Source organism: Juglans microcarpa x Juglans regia, chromosome 8D (assembly GCF_004785595.1).
Source record: "Juglans microcarpa x Juglans regia isolate MS1-56 chromosome 8D, Jm3101_v1.0, whole genome shotgun sequence".
In the NCBI taxonomy this organism is placed as follows: domain Eukaryota; kingdom Viridiplantae; phylum Streptophyta; class Magnoliopsida; order Fagales; family Juglandaceae; genus Juglans; species Juglans microcarpa x Juglans regia.
In genome coordinates this window covers 31413184-31438572 of record NC_054608.1, presented here as the reverse complement: position 1 = coordinate 31438572, position 25389 = coordinate 31413184, and the positions used below count along the sequence as shown (strand labels likewise).

The 25389-nt window shown below is 38.0% G+C and overlaps 1 protein-coding gene across 3 annotated transcripts in view; it reads right to left on the bottom strand.

Moving 5' to 3' along the window:
• The window catches only part of LOC121243503 (probable cyclic nucleotide-gated ion channel 20, chloroplastic), a 48183-nt gene that overhangs the window by 11886 nt on the left and 10908 nt on the right, over window positions 1-25389 (bottom strand). For 2 of the 3 annotated variants that reach the window (XR_005936157.1, XM_041141630.1), the window contains exons 3-8: window positions 19895-20417; window positions 14962-15153; window positions 11719-11817; window positions 8895-9032; window positions 7313-7561; window positions 6465-6725 (exon numbers count right to left, since the gene is read on the bottom strand). Coding sequence is in view for 2 of the 3 variants with exons in the window: in XM_041141630.1 (XP_040997564.1) it covers window positions 6465-6725; window positions 7313-7561; window positions 8895-9032; window positions 11719-11817; window positions 14962-15153; window positions 19895-20398 (1443 nt within the window). In the remaining variant the exon portion in view is untranslated. The remainder of the gene's footprint in view (window positions 1-6464; window positions 6726-7312; window positions 7562-8894; window positions 9033-11718; window positions 11818-14961; window positions 15154-19894; window positions 20418-25389) is intronic. The other variant, XM_041141631.1, reaches the window with a different exon arrangement.

Sequence of the window (25389 nt, the reverse complement as noted above, 5' to 3'; positions counted from 1 at the left end):
AAATAGGAAGGAGGTTAGCTGGTTGGAAAAGGATTTATTTGTCCAGAGGGGGAATAATTACTCTGATTAAAAGTACGTTGTCTAATCTTCCAACGTAATTTCTCTCCCTATTTCCTTTGCCCGCTGGGGTGGCTTGTAGAATTGAGAGAATCTTCCATAATTTTTTGTGGGTCGGTCTTGGGGAAGATAGGAAGTTCCATTTAGTAAGTTGGGATAAAGTTTGTTCATCGGTTGCTTGTGGAGGATTGGGGATTCGCAACTTGAGGCTTTTTTTTTTTTTTTTTTTTTGACAAGTAAGAAGAAATTTCATTGATATAAAGATACGCATAGCCCAGGTACACCGGAAGTATACATGTGAGTATACCGATTTAAGAACTAGAAACTGTTACAAGAAAATCATGGAAGCTGAGACCATTTAAATCTAAAGTAATGGCCCACATAAATAAAGTCTTCTAGAAAAAACTTCTAACTCCTCCGAGGAAAGTTCATGATCCTCAAAATATCTATCATTTCTTTTGCTCCAAATACACCAAAGAATACAAATGGGAGCCATCTTCCACATATCTACAATCTATGGTGTCCTTATGATCCCTCTCCTGCTAGCTAGTAGTTCAACCACCCTTCCCGGCATTTCCCATGCTAATCCCAATGTAAGAGTAAATGGTCCACCGTTTCACCACTATTTCTGCACATACAGCACCAGTCTGTAATTATAAGTCCACACCTTCTTAGATTATCAATGGTTAGAATCTTCCCTAAAACTATTGTCCAAACAAAGAACGCGGCCTTGGGAGGTGCTTAACTCCTCCATATGTTCTTCCAAGGAAAATTGGGCCAAGGTTGAACTGTAAGTGTGTCATAGAAAGAGCATACCGAAAATTTCCTTTTCCTAGAAGGTCTCCATTCCATCTTGTCTTTAGCTGTAACAACAGAAGTGGTGTTATACAGCAGGTTAAAAAAATCCACCAGAGCACTCACTTCCCAATCATGTGCCTCCCTAGTGAGGTTGATGTTCCACTCCTGTGAATCATGACTAATTGCTCTCAAGTCAGCCACCATAACTTCTTTTTCTCGTGCAATTATGAAAATATTGAGATAAGCAACCTTAAGAACCATATCTCCCACCCACACATCAAGCCAAAAGCTGATTCTACTGCCAGCTCCCAAACACAGCCTAGTATTACTAGAAAAAGCCCCCCAACCTTTCCATATATACTTCCATAACCCCACACCATATGCCCACCTATCCTCATTAGAACACCAACCCCCCCTTGCATTCCCATACTTCGCATCAATCACTCATTTCCTTAAGGCTTCCCTCTCGTGATTATAACGCCATAACCATTTCCCTAATAGAGCCTTATTAAAGGCCCTCACATTACGAACCCCCAAACCACCATCTCTCATAGGAGTACACACTTTATCCCATCCAACTATATGAAATTTAAACTCATCACCTAGTCCACTCCACAGAAAATCACGTTGAAGTTTCTCAATCCTAGATACAATGCTTGCTGGAAGGGGAAATAGAGACAATAAATATGTAGGAAGGTTGGATAAAGTACTCTTAATAAGTGTGGTCTGCCCCCCTTTCGACAAGTACAACCTTTTCCACCTGGCCAGCCTACGCTCTAATTTCTCTAACACCTCCTCCCAAATTGTCTTAGCTTTAAAAGATGCTCCTGATGGGAGACCAAGGTACTTCAACGGCAGCAAAGAGACGCACATCCCAATATGTTGGCCAGCCCCCTAATATTTCTTACATCACCCACCGCAACGATCTCCGTTTTAGCAAGATTTATCTTTAGCTCGGATACCGCTTTAAAACAAAGTAAGATAGCCTTCAAAGATTGAATATGTCCTGCATTATCCTCACAAAACAGTAACGTATCATCTGCAAACAAGAGATAAGAAATAATGGTGGAGCCATGGTGGATAGCCCCCGCTGAAAATCCTGAAAAAAAAACCACCCTCTACAGTAGCCGACACCATTCTACTTAGAGCCTCCATCACAAGGACAAATAAGAGTGGTGATAGTGGATCGCCTTGTTGTAGCCCCCGCGAACTATTAAAGAAACTCACAGGATCACCATTTACCAAAACCGAGAAACGAGCCGTTGACACACAATGCCTCATCCACCCCCTCCATCTTTCCCCAAATCCACATCGACGCAACAAGTAGATCAGAAAATTCCAGTTGACGTGGTCATAGGCCTTCTCCATGTCCAGTTTACATAAAATACCCAGTACTCCCGACTTAAGCTTGTTGTCTAAACACTCATTAGCTATAAGAACCAAATCCAATATTTGTCTACCTCTCACAAAGGCATTTTGAGACTTAGAAATAATCTTATCCATGACTATGCTCATCCTATTGGCAAGTACTTTGGAGAGTATCTTGTACACACTGCCTACAAGACTAATAAGCCTAAAATCTTGCACCTCTATTGCACCAACCTTTTTAGGGACAAGTGCAATAAAAGTAGCATTTAAACTTTTCTCAAATTTTCCAAGGAGAGAAATTCCTGAAAAACCTGCATGACATCCTCTCTCACCACCTCCCAACAAGTCGGAAAAAATGCCATAGTAAAACCATCAGGGCCTGGAGCTTTATCTTTATTCATTTTTCTGATTACTAGTCGTACATCTTCCTCTTCAAATGGTCTCTCCAACCAAGCTATACTATTTTGATCAATGACCTCAAAAGCTAGACCATCTACCATAGGCCTCCATGCATAAGGTTTCGACAACAATTGTTCGAAATGTCCAGCAACATGATCTTTTATTACTACTTGATTGAAGATAAACCGCCATCTATGGTCATGGACTCTATGGCATTAAACCTCCTATGTGAGTTTGCAACTCGATACATTTGTCCCCCTCCCTATGCCACAATGCCATTGACTTTTGCCTCCACAAAATCTCCTCCATTAGAATCAACCTTTCTAACTCTGAGACTACTTGACCTTTGCGATCGTTCTCATCTTCTACACCCTCCAAGCTTTGTAATTCTTGGAGGATATTCTTCTTCTGTAATGCTACATTACCAAATAGTTGTTCATTCCATGTCTTCAAATCCATCTTCAAAACTTTCAATTTTCCAGCCAATACCTTGCTCGAAGTGCCCTGTAATTGATATGGGTTCCACCATTGCCTAACCACTTTTACAAACCCCTCCGTTTTTAACCACATATTCTCAAATTTGAAAGGCCTTCTACCCCCTGGAATTCCTCCATAGTCTAACATTATGGGAAAGTGGTCAGAGCATAACCGAGGAAGTCTTTTTTGACATAAATCTGGAAATTGCATCTCCCATGAAGGAGATATGAGGAATCTGTTCAGTCTTGACCAGACTTGGTTATTAGACCAAGTATATTCACCTCCCATGAGAGGTAAGTCCATGAGTTCCCGCTCAAATATGAGATCTGAGAAATCCATCATATCTTGGTTTTGTTGCCCCTCCCCCGATCTTTCGCTGGGAAATCTTGTCACATTAAAATCTCCACCAATACACTATGGAACCTCCCGCCAAGTACATAAGCCTGCAAGCTCATCCCAAAGCAACCGCCGATCGCAATCCAAATTAGGGCCATAAACCCCAGCAAAGGCCCATACAAAACCATCTTCAAAATTTTTAAAAGAACACTCCACCGAATATTCTCCCACAAATTCATCAATGTTCTCCACCACTCTTTTATCCCACATAACCAAAACTCCACCCGAAGCCCCTTTCGAAGGTAAGTATGACCATCCTACATACTAGCAGCTCCATATACTCCATATAGTTCTTCACCTCTTACGTTATTCTTCATAATTTCCCCCTCTTTCAACTTTTGGAGCCTGAAGAGCCACCACCGAACCACCAACTATGTCTCCAGGGACCATCGAGTTTTTCTGTACCAGATCAGGAGCACTCGGCCCAAGATTCGGCTTCAAAACGGATCTTTCCGGCAAGTCCGATATTTCGGGATTCGGGATATCGGGGATCCGTCACCCCGTTTCTTTCCATGCCCTTCTCAGGCTTTTGCACAAACCCAGCCCATCCAGTTTATTCTTCCCCTTCAGCCCTTCAACACGAGTGCAAGCACCTTCACAGTCTAAGGCCTGCTAGACTGGCCCATCGGTGCATGACCACCTGAAGCTCCCCTTATGATTTCTTCACTCAATCCACAGTCCCAGCCCAAGCCCAAGCCCAAGCCCACCCTTTTTTTTTTTTCCTCCTCTACCCGCCTTATAAGCCAATTAACTTTATCCTGCATAACGTCTAGCTAGTTCTTCAACTCCAGCAACACGCGATCCTCCATTTCCATATTCAGACCAACAACACCCCTGCCATCTCCCTCAAGGCTCTGTACACCTGCAGAAACAGTAGCTCTACCTTTCCTTAGCAGACCTACAACTCCTCTCAAGCAGGCCGAAGTGTCAAAGCTAGCTCCCACCCTGACACTTTCTCTGGGTTGTTGAAGAGCCTCCCGATACGACCTAGCAAAAGGTTGCTATGGAGCTAGTGTCGTCAGTGGCGGTGACGGAAGATCAGGACCTCTTCCAACCTCCCTCAATACCTCCGCCAGCTTCCTCAAGCCCCTGCCATCCCTATCCTCTGGAATGAAGATGAAGCTCCAATGCCCACCTCCACCAACGCCATATAACAACCTCGGGAGTTAGAACATCGCTGCGCAATGTAACCCCTACCTCCTTCCCGATGAGCAGAATAAAACTCCTTTCTCCCAACCTTCAAACAATCCTCCAGTGCTCTAGTGGACCATCGTGCCGTGCCTAACCCCAAGCTTATCTCTTTCATCACTTTCCAGCCTCTCTCGGTTATAAGCACATGTCTACCATCCCTTAAAACCTCAAATGCCTTAGACTCAATAACTACAAGTTTCAAATGACCCATTGCTACTCTAAAGTCAATCAATAACTCGCCGTGGCAAGCACCAAAACATCACCAGAAAGAAAAATGAACACTTTTCATCATCAGAGTTTTGAGTGTACGGAGAGTGAGTGTACAGGAAAAAAACTATTGATACTTGAAGCTTTTTAACAAAGCTCTCCTTGGGAAATGGCTTTGCAGGTATCATTTAGAAAGGGACGCGTTATGGAGAAATATTATTGATGCTAAATACGGGAGAGCTTGGGGGAGTTAGTGTTCTAACGAAGTAAGAAGTGTGAATGGTGTGGGTTTGTGGAAATATATTCGGAATGGTTGGGGGGATTTTCTCAACCATGTTTCGTTTAAGCTTGTATTTAGGTGTTTCCACTTGTATGCTCCCTATGTACTAGGGCTATGCCTATTTACTTGCTTTAATAGAACTTCTTATTACTTATCAAAAAAAAAAAAATCCTCTTCCGACATTAATGTGACCTGAAAGATACTTGATTCATAAAGCAATAAAAAATTTGATGAATATATAAATTTCAAGCATGTACTTCAAATCCCTATACCACATTCTTTGATCAATATCAGCACAAATTGAGTCTGTCAAGCTTACAAACATGAGGCATGGAACAAAGGGATATACTCTAAGAATAGGATGTATAGGCTAATCATCTATGAAAAGAAACAATATAATCAAATGACTAATCGTCGAAGGACATTTGTTAACAAATGTGACGATGAGGGGACAAGGCCTTAAATTTCCACATATAATTCTAGAGTTTCACAAAGCTAGAGTAAAGAACGTTGTAGTGTCAAGTGCATATAGAGCATTTTAAACAAATTGATATGTTTATTTTTCCGCCATTGCTACACATGGTGCAGGCCCTCAGAATTATCTTGAAAAAAAAATAGAAGTTGGGACCCAAGAGTTTCCTCTTTCCATTATCCAACATATCATGTTTGCATTCCATCGAGCTTCAGTTCAATGCCAAAGAAGAGATCAGGTGGAAGACACCATGTAAGTGTCAGAAGCTAAAAGTTCCAAATCTCAAGTTATTAACAGGTCGGCCAACAATGATACAAAGTTCACAGATATATTCATATTTCTCTCAATTTTAGGGTTTCAAGGCAGGAAGTATATTGAAGAGAATAATCACAGATGCTTAAAGAGAAAACATCCCAAGAACTTTGGTTTTCAAATGATATTTTTATAGAAGATGGGGGACACAGATAAGGGTAAAATGAAGAGAAGTTGTAAAGAGCAATCTGTGATAATCAGAGATCACATGATGAGATTTCACGAGGAAATTATACATTCTCAGAATGATTTTGACTGTCTAATATGCTGGTTGACAGAACCCTATACTTAAAATAAATATATACTATCAAAGTTTTCGCAGTATTCACTCAGATATTACGACACGCCTCCAAAACACAAAAAGATGAGTTGAACATGAGAAAAGCAAAGTCCACAAGCAGCATGATAACACTTGCAATGTATTTTTCTAACCCTCTCAACCGCACAAGAAACCGTGTAAAACTAATTTCTGACAGGAAAGAAAAAGAGAGACCGATAAAACAATACCTGGAATCCCCAAAATAATGAAAATATATATCTGGTTATGATGCTTTGTTCCGTAGTAAGATTGACAGCTTGCCCATATATTCCATAAGAAAAAGCATCTGAAGTAAAACAACCACTAGCATTCTCATTGCTTGTCCAGCTATCCCATGCTGGATCGGAAACAAAATCTCCAAACTCATTCCCATGCCCACAGTCAATGAATCTCATGCATTTTGGAACTATAGAGTTTTGGCAGGCATCTCGAAAACATTGATTAACCCTCTAGGTAAGAAAGAGGGGGTAAAAGGAAAAAATTAGAAAACCATTAAACAAATACGTTCATCCATGTAGTAAACACACTAATTGGCCAAGTAGAAACAAGAAGAAATAATTGCATACTGAACCCTCCCACGTTTGAAGCATCACATTCACAGATAACATTATGACTTCTGAAAAGATCATTTACTTCAAAAAAAATATTTCATTCTTTGTGGCCTGATTTTTCAAGAATTGAAGTCCCTTATTTTAAATGAAGCAGGCTTTTTTCTGTTTTATTTTACCTTTTTAATTACAATACTCTACCACCATCTCAACTACAATATATAACATTATGAACTAAACTGAGAACATGAGAGATGCAATGTTTAGTTTCTTTCTTTTTATATTATTTATTTGGCTGTTCATTCAAAGGGCGACTTAATATTCCTTCTATAAATCATTAAGCTGGGTGTTGCATTGTGCTTGAAATTTTGTGAGAGGTGAAAGAGATGCAAATACAAGTTTTAAAGTTCAAAGCAAGAAAAAAAAATTGCCTAAAAGAAAAAGAAAGCTCAACAAGCATCTTTAGATGATATGACAACTCCACCCACCTGCAACCCAAAGAGGTACCAGCATGACCCAACAACATGGCCAGACAACATGAAAGTGAGAAGATTTATAACAAAATTTGCCCACGCTGACTCAAACACCAAGCCACTTGGAGACTGCCCAGCAAGTAGAGGTAGAAACCTGTACAACCTGGGAATGTATTGAACAAGAATAGCTGCCCGTAAAAGATTCTTAGCATAATTTGCTCCTGATGACCCCAACGATTTTGGTAGAACTAACAGTATTATGATCTGCACCAGATAAAAACTGTAATTTATGACAAGATTGACACCCTTATCATTTAAATGAAGCATGTACTATCAGATTACTTGGTATATAAACAGATTGATCAATACAGGTAACCATTTTATAAACAATTTATGCAATAAAATGAGTTGAGGATGTAATACACATCAGTAAATTACAAATGCTCAGCCACCTACACAAAAACATCCTGGCACACAAAAAAAATAAAAGAAACAAGATTGATTGCTTCTGCCTTTCACCACACCAAAGAAAATAAAAATGTAGCTCTTAATATCTAGCATCCTTGGATAAGTTTGTCAGTGTCATTGGGGAAGTTCATCGGCGGAAAGTTTGAACCTGCAATAGAAAATAAAAATGCAGAAAAATAACTTTGTTTAGCCTTCTGTTCTTGAGGTTTTGTTTGGACCTGTTCCACCGTGTCATTAATCACTAAAACCAAATTTCTAAATATCTTGGGGTCAATCATGGCATAACACATAATATTTAAGGGGTTCACAATTCACCACACTCAATCAAAACTCCACTTTATGGCCTAAACTCTACAATAATTGAGAGGTCAATGTCCCACTACACACCCAGGATCGGTGCCAGGATGCAATGTGTGCCTTCTGGGGTCTATAGCAGGGCTTAGGGAGCCTATCATGGACCATCCTTACTAGGGAGTTTGTAACTTCATGTAAAGAATGAAAGAGCTCAGTTCAGTTTTGAGACTATACTACAATAAAGTGGCCTCTTTAAGCTAGCAAAAGGCAGAGGCATTGCTTCACTTATCTAGTGAGAGAGTTAAAAACTTAAAATGCTTGGATAGATATCCATATTTGATGGTTACATAAGGATATTGAGGTATCTCATCAAAAAACAGTATTACTGCTTCAGCCCAATTTTATCCTTAATGTTGCCTTACTCTTACCCAATTCATCCAACTTCTCTCAACAAGATCCATCTTTCAAAGCCCTTAAAGATCCATAAAACCTTTTACCCCAAAAATGACCAAAAGTGCACTCTCAAAAGATAAGTTCTTCAAATCGAAACTTTTTAATGAAGTGTCAGAAAAGAAAATATCAATATATCATGAACAAAATCCATGTATATTAAATAATAGCAAAACATGGCATCTCAAAGAGAGAAGGTTTGCCTTAATATGACTGGTAACATGTTAACAACAGACACATGTTAACACAGACGCATCCACAACAATGTCCAGATAAAGAAATATGAATCTTCAACAAGAAAATCCTAAACAGCATGTGGCTGTGATATATGAGTAGATGGTTATGAATACAAAGTTGAAAAGGGGAAGAGCGCGAGTCCTCTTACTTGAGGAAGAGGTAATACGACAAATAAGTCAATGAAAAAGAATCCACGAATATAATGGAGAGCAATTTTTTTTGGATGGTCAACTAACTCTCCAGCACCAACTACTCTTGACTCAGGGGCCACATAAGCCAACCTAAACTGCACAAAAGAAAATTAGACAAATTTGTCAAGAATAGAAGAAAGGCTCCAACCAAAGCTAATACAAGTAAAATGGCATAATGACTGAAGACATTGGATGTCATGAGCAAAGTTCTTATTAAAAAATTACTTAAAATGTTGAAACGAGGAATTCACAAGCATGTCATGAATTTAAATAAATATGTGTGGGTGCATATGATATTTGATATAAGATGAACATCTACAGCAGAGGCATTAAATGAGAAACATGTATAACCCATTATTCTTGTTGCTTGCTTTAAAGTGAATATGAATGTAAAACCGTATCATTGTAAAGGGATTAGAATGAAAAGACAATAATAATGATTTTGAAACCTTTTTTATCCACTATCCTTTTGATCATGAGTTGCAAGTGAGAAATTTGATGGTGTAAAATAAAATAAAACATTATAATGGGCTCAAGGTATTTATGCATTTAGGGCCACTCAACAAACCACCTGACCCGTAATGACCCTGTAATGACAACAATGGGTCAGTTCAATTTCGAATTTACAAAATGGTTTGATCGGTTATCTGGTTTTACTATTCAAACTCACTTGTAACCCGAACTGAACTGAGGGTAATTATAAAAATAAACATATATGGTAAACAATTATGGCCTGAAGATACACAAACTAGGCACTATCCCAGTTCAAAATTTCCCCAACCTTACTTTCCCCAATTCAATCTGTCCTCTTCTTAATTCTATCACTCTTCTTACTTCCTCCGATTTCTCCAAACTAAGCACAACCTGCCCCACTCTTCTTAATTCCCCAAACATGAAAACGAACAGTGCCTACTGGTGAGGAACTCAAATCATCATCGCTAGATCAGAATTAGTCCCTACTGGTGTGGTGGTGGATAATATTGGATGATTGCTTGAATTCTTGGTTGTAGGGTGTCATCTTTGCTTCCAGTCAAACACATCGCCAACAACATAAGCTAGTGCCTTCATCCTTGCACATCCCGAATGTCTTAATAATATGAAAAAATCTATCCATTAAGCAACAACTCCTACATGCAAGCCTCAAATAGCTCACACCAAACAATTTCTCTCAAGAAGCGCAGACTTGTAGGAATAAAATGTGTTTGATGTCCAGCATTTACATTTCTCTACATTGTAAAAGAGAGAAATTCATGCTTTGCATAGACTTTGGTCCTCTGCTGTTATGATATCTCGAACTCAGAAAGTCCACGAGTTCTAGTTAAAATGACAGCCCCACTTCTTGCAAAAAGGGGATGGAATGCAAGGTCTTGGCCTCAAAACCCAACAGGTGAATGTGTAACTTTCCAATGAAAGAAGAACAGAAGAAAAAAACCATCATAGACCAGGGAAGAGCGTTCTCTTTTAAGGATGATACAATGCATAGAACATAACGGGAAGCAAGCAACCATCATGAACACAATCCAGAAAAAATAATAAAAACTTAAATGTTTCCTTTAGGGTACCACTTATAAATAAAGTGCATATTTAAATGTGGTTGAGACATAATTTCAGCTGAACTAAATGATCAATGGAAAGTGCCCATTTATACACACATGCACATGCACACACACACACAATTATTATGTAAAGATATTGATGCACATAATGAAGCAAGGGAAAACATGTAAAACTTTGGTCAACACAATAGCTTACCTAGACCCAAAGCTTGGACCAATCAATCAAAAGGTTTCAAGTTTGATACCGACTATAATTAGCGCTAGAAACAGGATTTGTTTAATGTCTTGACAATTAGTGCAAGGCCATAATCCAATATGCCTAAGCCTAGCAGGACTTGTGATCAACAGAGAGTTAGTTGGATTTGGAAACTTAGGTCTAGCTGTCTGTGTTTATCACCTAAATGCCTATGCAATCTTTTGCTTAGAAATCAGGAGGTGTGAAAGGGCTTTTCAGTCTCACTGAAGGAAACTGACTTTTTCTGTCTACTTTATAAACTTCTTTTTTCCACTGCCTCTGCCACAGGTCTTTCTATTTAGGGGCAGGAATTCCACCTATAACAACAGCTGCAGAGTTGAGACACCCAGGGAAGCAGCAAGTAGTTATGGAGCAGGGTCATGGTTTTAATAGTTGATAAATGTGAACTACTGGCAGCCACCACCACTCCATATTCCAGCGGACTCATCACACTACCAGTAAAGTTGGTGTGATGCCACAAGCCATTGCTATTGCTTACCACTGCCACCTGATAACATTTTTTTTTTATAATTAAACGATTGTATTAATAAGAATAGGCATAGCTCAAGTACACAATATGGTATACAAAAGGTAACACCTATCTAGGAGGGGGAGCGCACATTAGAGGAGCTGAGATTATTTTTTGTTAGAACTTTGCTTTCATGGGCCAAAGCTGTTGATTTTAAAGGCCTTGATCTTCCTGATTTAATGACCAAAGCTGAACTTTGTTAACATACGTTAACAAAGGCTGTCTAAATACTCAAAATTAAACTAATAATGTCTCAGGAGGCACTCAAAAATTTTATAACTGATTCATTTAATTTATTAGCGAGAATTACTCCACATGATATGAAATTTTACATGAGCTTCAACATATGGTCCATATAGCAGGCAAATGAACTTCTAAAAAAAAAAAAGGAAGAAGAAGAAGAAGAAGAAAAAAAGAAGCAGAACAAATGCAGCTTCTGCAAATGGGAAAGTACCAATTACCTGAAGAAGCATGTGGAAGAAGTATATGAGATCAGTCAAACTTCTGAAAACCACCATTGTTGTGGTCATGGGCCAGTCAATAACTATACACTTTTTATCCTGTGTTCATGGAGTGGAGAAAAGCAAGTGATTTTGTGTTGTAGTAAACCACAAGAATGTTATCTAATTCAAATGTAAAACAAGGCTATAAGAAGTTAGGAATATGGTCACAGAAGACACAGATGTGAACAAATATTATTAGCCAAGAACTGCGTAGTTTGAATAAAGGAGATAGATATGGTGTATAGATTCAAAGTCGATCGAGTCAATTTTTTTTTCCTTCCCACTCTTTGTCCTTTTTTCTCTGTGTTTCTTGTACCAGAAAAGGCAAAGAAATGAACCCAGATACTTGATAAAAGCTTGCAACTATATAGACAACATTGTGACAATAACCCATCAAGAGCTATATTGTACAGCCTAAACATCAAATAAAATTCCAAATTAAAAACCACAAAGACACGGCAAATGTGAATAAGTGGATCCAACAATGATGATCGCTAAACACTCCTCAGGCTTTATCGCATGTTTTGATAAAATTGTAAATTAAGTGAAAGAAATTAAAAGAACTTATCATTACAACCCAGTTCCATGCATTCCACTATTTTAGTAATGACAAATCAGGCGCTTCTTGAAATTCAAAATTACTCATTGGAAAACAAAAATTTTAGATTAATAGCTGAAGAAAAAATGCAACAGCTTAAAAATAAGGATCAAGGTAGAGAGAAGGTTGGCAGGGTGGAAGTAATTGTATTTGTCAAAAGGTGGAAAAATCACCCTTATCAAAAGTACGTTGTCTAACCTTCCTACATATTTTCTATTTCCCATTCCAATTGGTGTGGCAAATCAGTTGGAGAAGTTATTTCACGACTTTTTGTGGGGAGGTATAGGGGAGGAAGCTAAGTTTCATTTGGTTAATTGGGATAAGATCTGTACTCCTTTGTTGTTGTGTTGTGGGTTGGGGTTTCGGAAGTTGAGTATCTTTAATAAAGCATTACTAGGAAAGTGGTTGTGGAGGTATCATCAGGAGCGTGATTCTTTGTGGAGAGCTGTGATTGACTCTAAATATGGGAGTGCTTGGGGGGTGGAGTTCTAAGGAGGTATGAGGTACTTATGGTATAGGGGTGCAGAAAGATATTAGGAGAGTTTGGGATGCTTTTGTAAAACACGTCATTTTTGTGGTTGGGGACGGCTGCAAAATTCGTTTTTGGCATGATCCATGATGTGGTGGTAGGGCTCTTTGTGCTGTTTTTCCAGATCTTTTTCGTATTTCTCAGAATCCAAATGCTTCTATGGCTGAGTTTTTGGATTGTTCTAGTGGCTCTTCTCATTGGAATGTTCTACTTTCTAGAGCTGTGAATGATTGGGAAATGGGGGCTGTTTCTGAATTGTTTGGCTTTTTTTTTTTTTATTGGCACCGGGTGTCAGGAGCAGCATCCCGACTAATCCCGAGGGTGCACAAGCCCTCGGCAAGGAGTTTCCCGCAAGTGCAACTTGGATAATTCAAGGGGAAAATCCCCAGTCCGATGGCCCCTAGAAAATGTTTGCAACCAAGGGGATTTGAACCTTAGACCTAGGGGGAGCATACCCCTAAACCCAAGGCCTTTACCACTTGAGCTAACCCCTAGGGGTTAATTGTTCAGTTTATTGTATGCTACTCAGCTTGGGAGGGATTTGAGGGAGATGGTCATACCGGTAACAAGAAGTTTTCCGTTCGTTCTTGGCATATGACGCTGTCTAGGCCAAATGGGGTTCATTCTTTTCCTGGGAAGAGTATTTGGAAGAGTAAGGTGCCTTCAAAGGTTGTGTTCTTTGGCTGGTCTGCTTCTTTAGAGAAGATTTTGACTTTGGATAATCTCAAGAAGCTTGGATTAATTGTTCTGGACTGGTGTTTCTTACGCAAGAAATCTAGTGAATCGGAAGATCATCTATTATTACATTGTGAAGTGACTAGGTTGTTATGGTATGGAGTGTTCAATAGGTGTGGTATGGCTTGGGTGATGCCTAGGAGGGTGGTGGACCTTTTTGCATGCTGGAAAGGTTTAAGGGGTAATGTGCAAATAGCTGCTGTTTGGAATATGATTCCTTTATGCCTTATGTGGTGTATTTGGGTTGAGAGGAATGGTCGATACTTTGAAGATAAAGAACGCTCAATGGATGAACTTAGATGTTTTTTCTTTAATTCCTTATGTCAGTGGGCTTCGGCTATTGTATTTAATGGAACTAGTGTCCACGATTTTCTTGTTTCTTTTTCTAGTTCCTGTTTCTAGTCATCCAGGCTTAAAAATCAACTAAATTTGAAAAATAATTACTAAACATAATCAACCAATATTACGAAAATAAAATAAAAATAATTTTTTTCATAAAACTTAAAACAAAACAACACAATCATTATAAAAATACTTAACATTAAAACCTAAAAAAATAAAACAGAACATTAAAAACTCAAATTATCAAAACTCCTTTTTTATGGTGTTGCCAATTACCACAAGGGGCTGGTTGGAGGAGAAGGAGGAGGGTATTGGCCAAACCCACTGGCCCTTTTGGGAAGCTAGCTGACAGGGCTGGTCACAGCCAGCGCAAAGGGAGCAGACTGTCTGACCTGTGGGGTTACTTGGGTGGTCACCCTTTACAAACCATCTGACAGTCTGCCACATTAGCATTTTCAGTTAATAAATTAATAGTAATTGGAGGAATGGATCACTTTGGAATATGCTTCGTACGACAGGAATGGTTTTTTTAAAATTTGACCCTAGGGACCAATTTGGGATTCGTTAAACCATATTATACAACATATGAATCTATCCTAATTTTTATCCTCAGAGGAGTTACCAAGTTCTCCCTCAATTCCCTAATTGGACTTTAGTAAATAATTCATCAAAATAACTCCTTTTATCTTTCCTTAAAAGAGAAAATGAGAAAAGATTCAAAAGGATTGGGTGCAGAGCATATTACCAATTGTTTAATTCTAAAAATATCATATGGAATCTATAATTGTACTTAATAATAATTTAGATTAATCCCAAAACACTGAAACAAATAAGTATCCATTATAAGCCTTGTTTGATCCAAGTTAAATACTTTGAGACAACATATGATAAGAGCCTTAGCAAGTGCACAACCCATCAGGATTAATAACTTTGCAATGACCCTAATTTTATGCTTAAATATGATGTTTCAAAAAACGAAAAAAGATAAGAACCATACCTTAAGTGTGGACAGCAAGAAGAAAAATAATGGGTCCACAAAAATTGCCACCAAACAGGAAATGACAAAAAATTTGTTCCATTGTTGCACGACTTTAGTATGAGGGTTCATGACACCAGGAATATATTGTTGGAGAAAAGAAAGAAATCTCCTAGCCCATCCTTTAGCATCCCCATAGAGAGCATTATGGAACTGCAAACAATCAAAATGCATAAGATATGAACTATTTGTATAACATACTTACAAAAAGAAGTATTTGTCAGTATTCTATATAACGCATGCAATCAACCACAGAACAGGACGAAGTCATGGGGAAGTAATGGTACAATACAATGAAGTTGTGCAACCACGAGAAAAATTTTCATAGAAAGATAGATAACAAGTGTTTGGATAGCAACTACAAAGACCACGTGACACCTAACACCTCCACCTCTGACAGCTACACTACTAGGCAGTAACGGTATGACCACCCACTCAGCCAAAATCTGCACAACCCCAATTGATAATAACCGACAACCCAACCCCCATTGAAACCTACAGAAACTTGATTACAAAGGACTATAACCACCTCCCGCTCTTCTAGCAATTACTACTGCTTGTTTCGTAAACAAAATTACCACCAACTATACCATTCCCATTTGTCCACTGCAACAGCACCAATGTGATCACTAGACCTGTCAATATGATCACAGATATTATTTCCATTCCACCAATACTATTACTGATACCATTAATCCTAGCCTCGTATAATTATCTATTTGTTTATAAACAGCTGTAATACTCTGGATATAGTATAAGAGGTGATAAATGGGATCTATATTACTTGAGAATGAGAAGCTTTTGTGGTTTATAGTGATTCTAAGGGACTCCAATTGAAACATTGCCAAACCCTTGTGAAGTATAAGACCATATGTGACTTGGGCTTCCATTTGGTTGTTATCATAGCATAGCCATCTACAGGAAATTCCTTTTGCTTTCAACCAAGAGCAAAGCAAAAAATGCAAAAAAATTATATCACTGTTTTTATTTTGCAGAAAAAAAAAAACGATTCAAGAATATTACCAACCATCAGAAAAATGAAATAATTTCCAAAGAGAATATTACCAGATAGGATTAGATTTAGGAGAGCATCACTTAAATAACAGGCCATTTGTAACACATTGATGGTCACCACCACAATTAATTTTTCATGCATTTGAATATGAAAATTTTTTTTTTTTTTTATTTTTTTCCTTTTTTCCTTCTTTTTCCCCCTAGGTTGAGACATGGGGTATGGTCCATCCTAACAAAGAAAAATTCAAGGCTAATGAAATAGAGAGAAAAAAGACTCCCGCACCAAAAGTAAAGTCCAATACAGTTCTTTACAGAAATGAAGCCGCTTTTGTTCCCACATCATTGTAGTACAAAATTGTCTATTGGATCTTTTGTTCTGGTTGGAGGAGAAATTACCAGAGTTTTGAATTTGGGAGAAAAAAGAAGGAAAAATAAAAAGTAAAGACAAGCACTCCACTAGATTGTTGTGCAAGAAGTAATATGGTCCTTCCAAGAGAGACTGGACTAGAGCAGCGATTGCCAATACATGGAAGCAATATATGCATTCAAGCTTCCAGTATAGTTCTTAAACAACCTACTAATGGATTCTTTCATCTTTCTTGAATGGTTTCAGTATCAACACCATGGCAAGACTCAATCTTTCCCACAAATCAGTGTGATTGCTTCAAGGAATCAATATTTGGCCACTCGTGGTTCTTTCCTAGGGTTTTGATCAAAACTTCCTATAGTTAAGGACCTTGTCTCACTCATACTCTATAGCTTAATTGTATTGATGTTGAGTTAAGGTTTTTAGTAGAAAAAAGATGAAGAAAGATGCTTTAAGAGTGCTATCTGGCTTTCTAAGTAATCACCTAGGAATAGGAATAGGAATAGGCTAATTTCTCCTTAAAACAACATGGTCTTGACAAGATTGAATTTATAATGTATTAGTGTTTAAATACATTTGAAGTGGGGTGTGCACTTAAGAGTTATATGAAAAAAAGATGGAATTGGTAGAAAGCAAAGATTTTATCATCTGTATGCATATTGCTGATATTTCTAGGATAGAGTTTTGCATTATCAACATGTTTTGGACCTAGGTTGCATGATTTGCTGATAAAGTAACATCAGGCAGTAGCATAAGCCATGGATAAGCATCTTATTATATTTCACTTAATATGCACTGCAAACTTTCAAGAGCAATGGAGTCACCGAGAAAGTTAGCTCTCTTAGGGTTTTTTTTAGGTACAATTTTGCAACCTAGTGACCACAGCCTAAGCCATCATATAGTTGTTTTTCCAATGTTCAAATTCAGAAATCCTAGGATACTTGTAGAAATTACAGTGTAGTAACCTTTGCTGATACATTGCTGGTTTTTCAGCACATTTATACTACAGAAACACGATTAATGCCTCGCAGACTATCTTTTTAGTTCAAGAACAGATATGCTTAAGGACCTATAGGTGCACCAAAAACCTAGGAAAATAAATTCAGAGCCTGCTGCACAAAGGCATTAAAAGGGACCTCAAAACCAGAAGAAAAGAAGATGAATTTAACACTTAAATCATCCACCCAACACAACTTTGTTTAAAGGCTGCAAACAGACGGAGTTTCAAAAGCTTCAAAACTGGAATTAGTAATGCAAAACCATGTTCTAGAGACTAACGAAAGGCTAAGTTTGAATGAGGTCAGATTTGCATACAAAGCATAGCATAAGACAAACTTACATTGCATCATACATGTGAGAAAAGTACGAAAACGTTGTTGGATTCATTAATAGGAGGTTGAAAGTGTGTGAATATTTTGTTAGGTTATTAAGTGAAGTTTGTTGAGTTCTTGAAGTTTAAAAGCAGAGTACGCAAATATGATCATACCCCTGTTGTTTCGACTTTTCAATGATATGGCTTTATAAAAAAATATTTCAAGTTATTTATATGCTATAAATTGTTAGCCCTTCTTCACAAGCCCCGTTTTACCTACCTTATATGATGTATTATGTTCTCAAGTTTATTCAAATGTTTTTGTTGCATAATTCTTCTACATTTGTGATGTGAATATAACGTTAATACAGGGAAAAAATTGAAATGAAAGAAAGATTATATAGGAATGAATGAAATGTTTTTTTCAATTTTTTTCCATATTAAATGGTGCAATGGTACCAGAACTAAAGGTTGGTCAGCCATCCTGTATGATTCATGGGATTGGCTCACTCAAGTGTACCAGAGTTTATTGAGTGATATCAATGTCTTAGGCATGACCTTGCATGTCCACGAGAAGGCAGTCATAATCCTTGCGATTGTATGCCCTCATATGGGGAGTAAATGAAGGCGGGCCACCCAAGAGATTAAGGCCCGGTTTGTATTTACAACCAATCTCAACTCATCTCACTATTATTCATTACTATTCAACAACTTTAACTCACAAATCTCACTACTATTCACAACCCATCTCAACTCATCTCAACGCATCTTCGAATCCAACGATACCTAAATGAAAATCATGTTTTGATGATATGCATTCAAGGTGTTTCTTCAACATGTTTTCAAAGATGATATGTGTTTGTGACTATTTAAGGTAGGGGTGTAAATTGGTCCAGTCCGGGGGTGTGATGGGTCCATCATTTTTCCCAGACCGGACCGGTCCGGCCCAATTATTTTGATATTTTTTCATCTTTTTTTTTCAAATAAATTAATAAAAAAAATTATTTAAATTACTAAATTAAAATTAAGTGAATTATTAACGTGGATTATGTAAATAACTCATTAAAAAAAATATTTTACTATAATTGTATTTATGATGTTGATAGTTATTACTTACTAACTTAGACTTTACTCTTTAGTATGCATAATTATTAATAATGTCATACATTTTATATATGGTTAATGAACATCAAATAATTTCATTGTACATAGATTATTCATGCTTGCTGGCAACTTAGGTCTTTAAAAAAGTTATCTAATTATTTTAATTAAGTGTAAATAGTAAAGTATGTATGAACGTATGATGTATTAATTATTTACATATAATGACATAAATTATCACATGATTTATGATTTATTATTAATTGATAGTATATATTATTTTATATTTTATATGGTCAATGATAATAAATTACATGAAAATTACATCATTAACTTATATAATTACTATATAAAAATAATAAATTAAATTATTAAAAATATTTTTAAAATATATATAGGAGTTCTGTCCAGTCCGGTCCAAAATTTATAGACCCCAGGACCAAACCGAATTTTTTCGGTCCACAATTTGTGGGACCGAGACCGACCGGTCTCAACTTCGGTCCGGTCGGTTTTTCCGGTCCGGACCGAATTCCTTACACCCCTAATTTAAGGTATGATACATTTATTTATAGAATATCCAAACTTTTTTATTATTTTTTAACTATCCAAATACTGTCAAGGATCGTTCTACAGGCTATGGAGTATCTACTTGGAGTTTTTACCAAGAAGATGTCCGTTAATAAGTGTTTATAGCACAATAGTATAGCATACTAGATTCTGTTGAAGAGTGCAATGGTATCGTATTATCAATGAAATAGGTTTTGCTTTGAATTGATGGAGTTCCTGAATCTTTGCACTTCAGTATGAAACCACATGTAGCATCCTATCCCTAACAAGAAAGGGGAAGTTTCTGACAAGGGAGGTAACTAATTAAATAATTAATAATTATACAAATGAATTCCATTATATATCCTAGCTTTTTATACGCAAGTTTTTGAGGAGGAAATGATATTATGTTACAGACGCACATCAAACTTGAAATCTAAGCAACAAGGTGACTATCAACAGTAAATTTTAGATATGATGCAGGCATGTGGAAATATTGCAGTAATCACCTAGGATAGAAAAAGAACACCCTTTATGTTAAGAAAGAAAAACACCTTAGGATCAAATACCAATGATGGCCTTGTATTCTTTCGTTGAGCTGCTAAGAAATTGTGATGTGTTGGGCAAGTTGTGCAATAAGGATCGTTGCACATTCCCAACTGCCCAGACCTCAGTAAATGTTCATTTTTTCCAGCATAGTTGTCAAACTGCCAATCATCTTGATCCTTTCCTTCTAAGGGAGGAAACATTCCAGCCAAAGGTTCTGCTGTTTTGTGTCTTGTTACACCTTGATTTGGCAAAAAAAGGGTTTCAGGTTTGCGGCTAACATACAATGGGCCACTCATCTGTATGAATGGAGTTCTTCTTTCACTCCTTAGTGGACCCGTATGGGCCACAAGATTAGTTTCACTTTCATAAGACTCCACTGAGTTCATAGGAATTGAAATTGATGCACTCCTTGTCCTATATCTCCGCAATTGAGAATCGGCATTATCATCCAATGAATGCCCATTTGTGTCTGAAAGCATAGGTACATCATCTTTAGCAAAACTAGCCATATTTTATTAAGTAGACCTGCAAAAGAATAAGAATTAAATATCCATAATGCATATATGAACATGCTAGTACTGATAAGTATTTGAAAGTGAAAATCTTATATAAAACCTTTAAAACTTTAAACAATGGAAGCAGATGGAGAAACATGACAAATATCCAAAGCTCAAATGTCAGTAACAATCATAGTTTGAAATAAAAATATATCTCAATACTTTAAAATATTTCAGTAACAATCATGATAAACAAGTACGATATCTTAAAATATCATTATTTCCCCAATTTTATAGTTAGAAGAGGATGCACTTATCCAAAGGTGACAGGGTCACGCTTGTTAAAAGTACCCTCTCCAACATATTGACCTACTTCCTATCATTATTTCTGCATCCCACCAAGGTGGTTTATCGCATGGAGAAACTTCAATGGGATTTCTTACATAGGGGCAAATGATGAGTTTAAATTTCACGTGGTAAAATGGGCCATAGCATGTTCCCCAATTTCAGAAAGAGGTCTGAGTATCCGAAATTTGCAGATTTTTAACAAGGTTTTGTTGGGCAAATGGTTATGGAGATACCCACTAGAACGGGGGCCTTGTGGAGAACCATCATAGATTCAAAGTATGGTAGAGCATGGCAAGGATGGCTCAAACGAGGAGAGTGGGCCACGTGGGCTGGGGTTTGGAAAGCACATAAGAAGAGAATGGGATAAATACCTTGTCAAGATTGGTCTGAATACCTCTTTCCATTGTTTTCCTTCATTTATATAGAAAAGGGTTACAACCGAATACTGATTCCAACGCTTAATTGTTGTTGGTCTTACTATACACGTTAAGTCTATTTACTGTACACGAAGAGTCTATTTACTGTATACGTTATCTATTTATCTACTATACTATCTAAATATAGAAAGCATCTGTAAAAGTATCTCTGTAACATCCTCCCTCAAATTGATGCTGGTGGATCAAGAAGCATCAATTTGTCAACCAAGAACTGATGCCGGTGCCGAGAAAGAGCTTTAGTGAATATGTCTGCAGTTTGACGTTCAGTGGGAATGTGAGGGAGTGTAATCACATGCTTGTCAAATGATTCACGTATAGAATGGCAATCGACTTCGATATGTTTCGTACGCTCATGGAAGACAGGATTAGCGGCGATATGAATAGCACTGGTATTATCAGCGTGAAGAGGAGTGTGATGTAGCTGAGGAAAACCAAGTTCACCCAATAACCCACGAAGCCATGTGATCTCAGAGCATGCGGAAGACATAGCACGATACTCAGACTCAGTAGAGGACTTGGAAACTCTGTCTTGCTTCTTACTCTTCCAAGAAATGAGTGCATTGCCTAAGAACATGCACCAGCCAGTAACAAAGCGACAAGTATCTGCACATCCGGCCCAATCAGCATCACTATACCCCACCAACTATAAGGAAGATTCTTTAGGAAAGAACAACCTGCGTGTAGAGGTGCCCTTCAGATATCGGATAATGCGTCGGACAGCGGCTAAATGAAGATGTCGGGGAGCCTGCATAAATTGACTAACTTGCTGTACAGCAAAAGAAATGTCAGGACGAGTAATCGTCAAGTAGTTCAAACTCCCAACAAGCTGCCGATACAAGGATGGATCTGATAGAAGCTCCCCTTCTTCTTGACGCAACTTAAGATTTACATCCAATGGAGTAACAATAGAGTTACCCGATTGGAGACCACCCAATGAAATAACGTCCTGCGTATATTTGTGCTGGTGTAACAACGTACCAGTTGGAGTAAACTGTACCTCAAGGCCAAGAAAATACTGCAGGGGACCAAGATCTTTCATGTGAAAAGAGGCCTTGAGATGCTGTTGTAATTGCTTAATTAACTCAGTATCGGAGCCAGTGATCACAATGTCATCGACATATACAAGAAGCAATACGATTCCTTGCAGAAGTCTTGCGAAGAAAAAGAGAGGAATCAAACTGACTCTAAGTAAAATGAAAAGCAAGCAGGTTAGAGCGAAATTTGTCAAACCATGTACGCGGAACCTGTTTCAGTCCATACAAGCATCGGCGTAGCCGACAAACCTCTGAGGAAGGTGTAACAAACATGCCGGGAGGTGGAGACATATAGATTTCTTTCTTCAAATCCCCATATAGAAAAGCATTCTTCACATCCATCTGCCGGAGAGCACCCTTACGACGCGGCAAGTGCCAAGATAGTTTGCACAGTAGCCATTTTGGCAACAGGTGCAAATGTTTCTTCATAATCAATACCATACTCCTGTCGGTTCCCAATAACCACAAGACGAGCCTTATATCTGTCCAATGAGCCATCAGCTCGAAACTTGATTGAGTACACCCATTTACAACCAATAAGTTTGACATCAGAGGGACAAATTATAAGGTCTCAAGTGTGATTGTCTTGAAGAGCTTGGATTTCGTCTTGCATGGCCTGCTGCCAACACGCTTGGGTGGATGCCTGGGTATAAGAGTGAGGAACAGAAATAGTGTCGAGAGTGGCAGTAAGCGAGATGTGAGGAAAACCATACCTATTTGGTGGATGTGTAACCCGGGTGGACTGCCGAGGTATAGGAACCGCAGAATCATATGACAGATCAGTGTCGGGAAAGGGCGTTAAAGAAGGGGAAAGACGTCGATGATACACCATACCTGGTTGAAATCGCTTAATAGAAGAAGACATATCATCAAAAGCAGGAAGAAGAGTAATAGGAGGATCAGAAATAACCTGAGACTGAAAGAAATATTGATTTTCAAATAAAATCACATTCCGTGAGATTCGGAATTTATTTGCATGAGCATCATAACAAACAGATCATTTCTGAGTAGGACTATATCCCATAAAGGCACATGTGACGAACTGTGCAGCAAGCTTGTGACACTCAACAGGTGGCAGATGAACAAAACAAACACACCCAAATGTATGAAAGGATTGATACTTAGGAGATATGCCAAATAATCGGAAATATGGAGAATCATAATCTAGAATAGTAGTAGGCAAACGATTGATCAAATAGATAGCAGTAGATAAAGCTCTTACCCAGAACTTAGAAGGTACAGAAGAATCAATCAATAAAGTACGGACGACATCTAAGAGATAACAATTTTTACGCTCAACGACTCCATTTTGTTGAGGAGTATAAGGACAAGAACGCTGGGAAATGATCCCCTTTTGCTGAAGAAAAGTTTGAAAAGAATGAGACATGTACTCTCCCCCTGAGTCGGAGCGCAAAGTTTTGATACAAGTATTGAACTGTGTCTCAACAAGCGCAATAAATTTTTGAAAGACAGAAAATACGTCAGCTTTAGAACGGAAAAAATACATCCAGGTGAATCGACTATAATCATCGATAAACGTCACAAAATAACGATATTAACCATGAGAAATAACAGGATTCACACCCCAAACGTCAGTATGCATGATCTCAAAACAGTTAGAAGCACGACTACCATGCGCAGGAAACGGTAAAATTTTACTTTTACCAAGACGACAAGTAGCACAATCAAAAGATACAGGAGAAGAAGAATATGAATCTTTATTGCCCAAAAAACCATGTTTCATAAGATGAGTCAAAACAACAGAATTAGGATGACCTAATTTCTTATGCCAGATTTCATTAGTATTGGCAGCAGCCGTACAAGCAAGGGAAACAACATTAGGAATAGAAAACCATAAGGGAAATAAATGTCCTATTTTAGGCCCATTCGCGATCACCGTTCCCAACACCTGATCCTGTATAAGACAACCACCACGAGAAAAGTGAACATCACAATTATTATCTACCAATTGTCCAACAGAAATCAAATTGATAGACAATCCAGGAGAGACAAAAACAACGCGAAATGAAGAGCCCAAATTACCAACAGCTGTAATAGGAAGAGTATTGCCATCAGCGATCTGAATATTTTGCGCGCCTCTATACTTACGAACACCATGGAAACCCATCATATTACCAGTCATATGATTAGAAGCGCCCGAATCAACAATCCAAGAAGTTGAGTTAGTACCCGTACCTTGCAGGCCTAAAGCAGTAAAAGCAGACACAATCATCTGTTGGACCATTGCTGGTGTGAGAACAGATGAATCAGAGCTTACAGAAGGAGGCGCAGAAGATGAAGAAGAAGACTGTACAGCAGCCTGAAAAGCTTGGAATTGGCGATTCTGAGGCCGTACTCGACAATCTTTGATGAGATGACCCTCTTTCTTGCAGTAGTTGCAAACTTTCTTAGGACAGTTGCAAGCGATATGACCAAATTTCTTGCAACTGAAACATTGCAACTTGTTCCTCCCTCTCTCTTGTGCTGCATAGGCTACATTCACAGTGTCAGAAAAGATCTTCTCAGAAGTCATACCTATTTGAGTGGATAACCGCTGTTCTTCACGCAACAAATCTCCCAAACAAATATCCAAAGAAGGAACCGGATTACGATTCAACAAACCAGCTCGAACGGGCTCAAATTCAGGTCGAAGCTTCATTAAAAACTGATCACGTTGACTCTCAGCATGAACAACTTGAAGAGCCGCGAGTGCCGTAGTAGGAACCTTAGCATGAACAATGGCAGAATACTCGCACCAAAGGTTAATAAAACCAGAATAAAATACTGCGATAGGCAAATTGCCTTGACTATAAGTACTAATTTGCAATTCTAATTGGAACTTCCGAGCACTATGATCTTGGTGGTAAATAAGGTGAAGATAATCTCACATAGCTTGAGCCGTAGTAAAACAGCGGAGATTGGTCACAAGGTGGGACTCAATCGTCCCCAATAGCCAAGAGATTACCTTGGCATCCTTGACCTCCCATTGAACAAATTCTTTTTCATCAGTGGGAACTTTAGTAAAATTATCAATATGATTTGATAATTCTTTTCCTTTTAAAAACATCTTAAACTGAAATTCTCACGTAGGAAAATTCTTTCCAGTAAAGCGAACAATAGTATTTTCAATAGACATGATGAAAAATACTTAGAGAAATATGCTCAAGTAGTCAATCAAATAAGT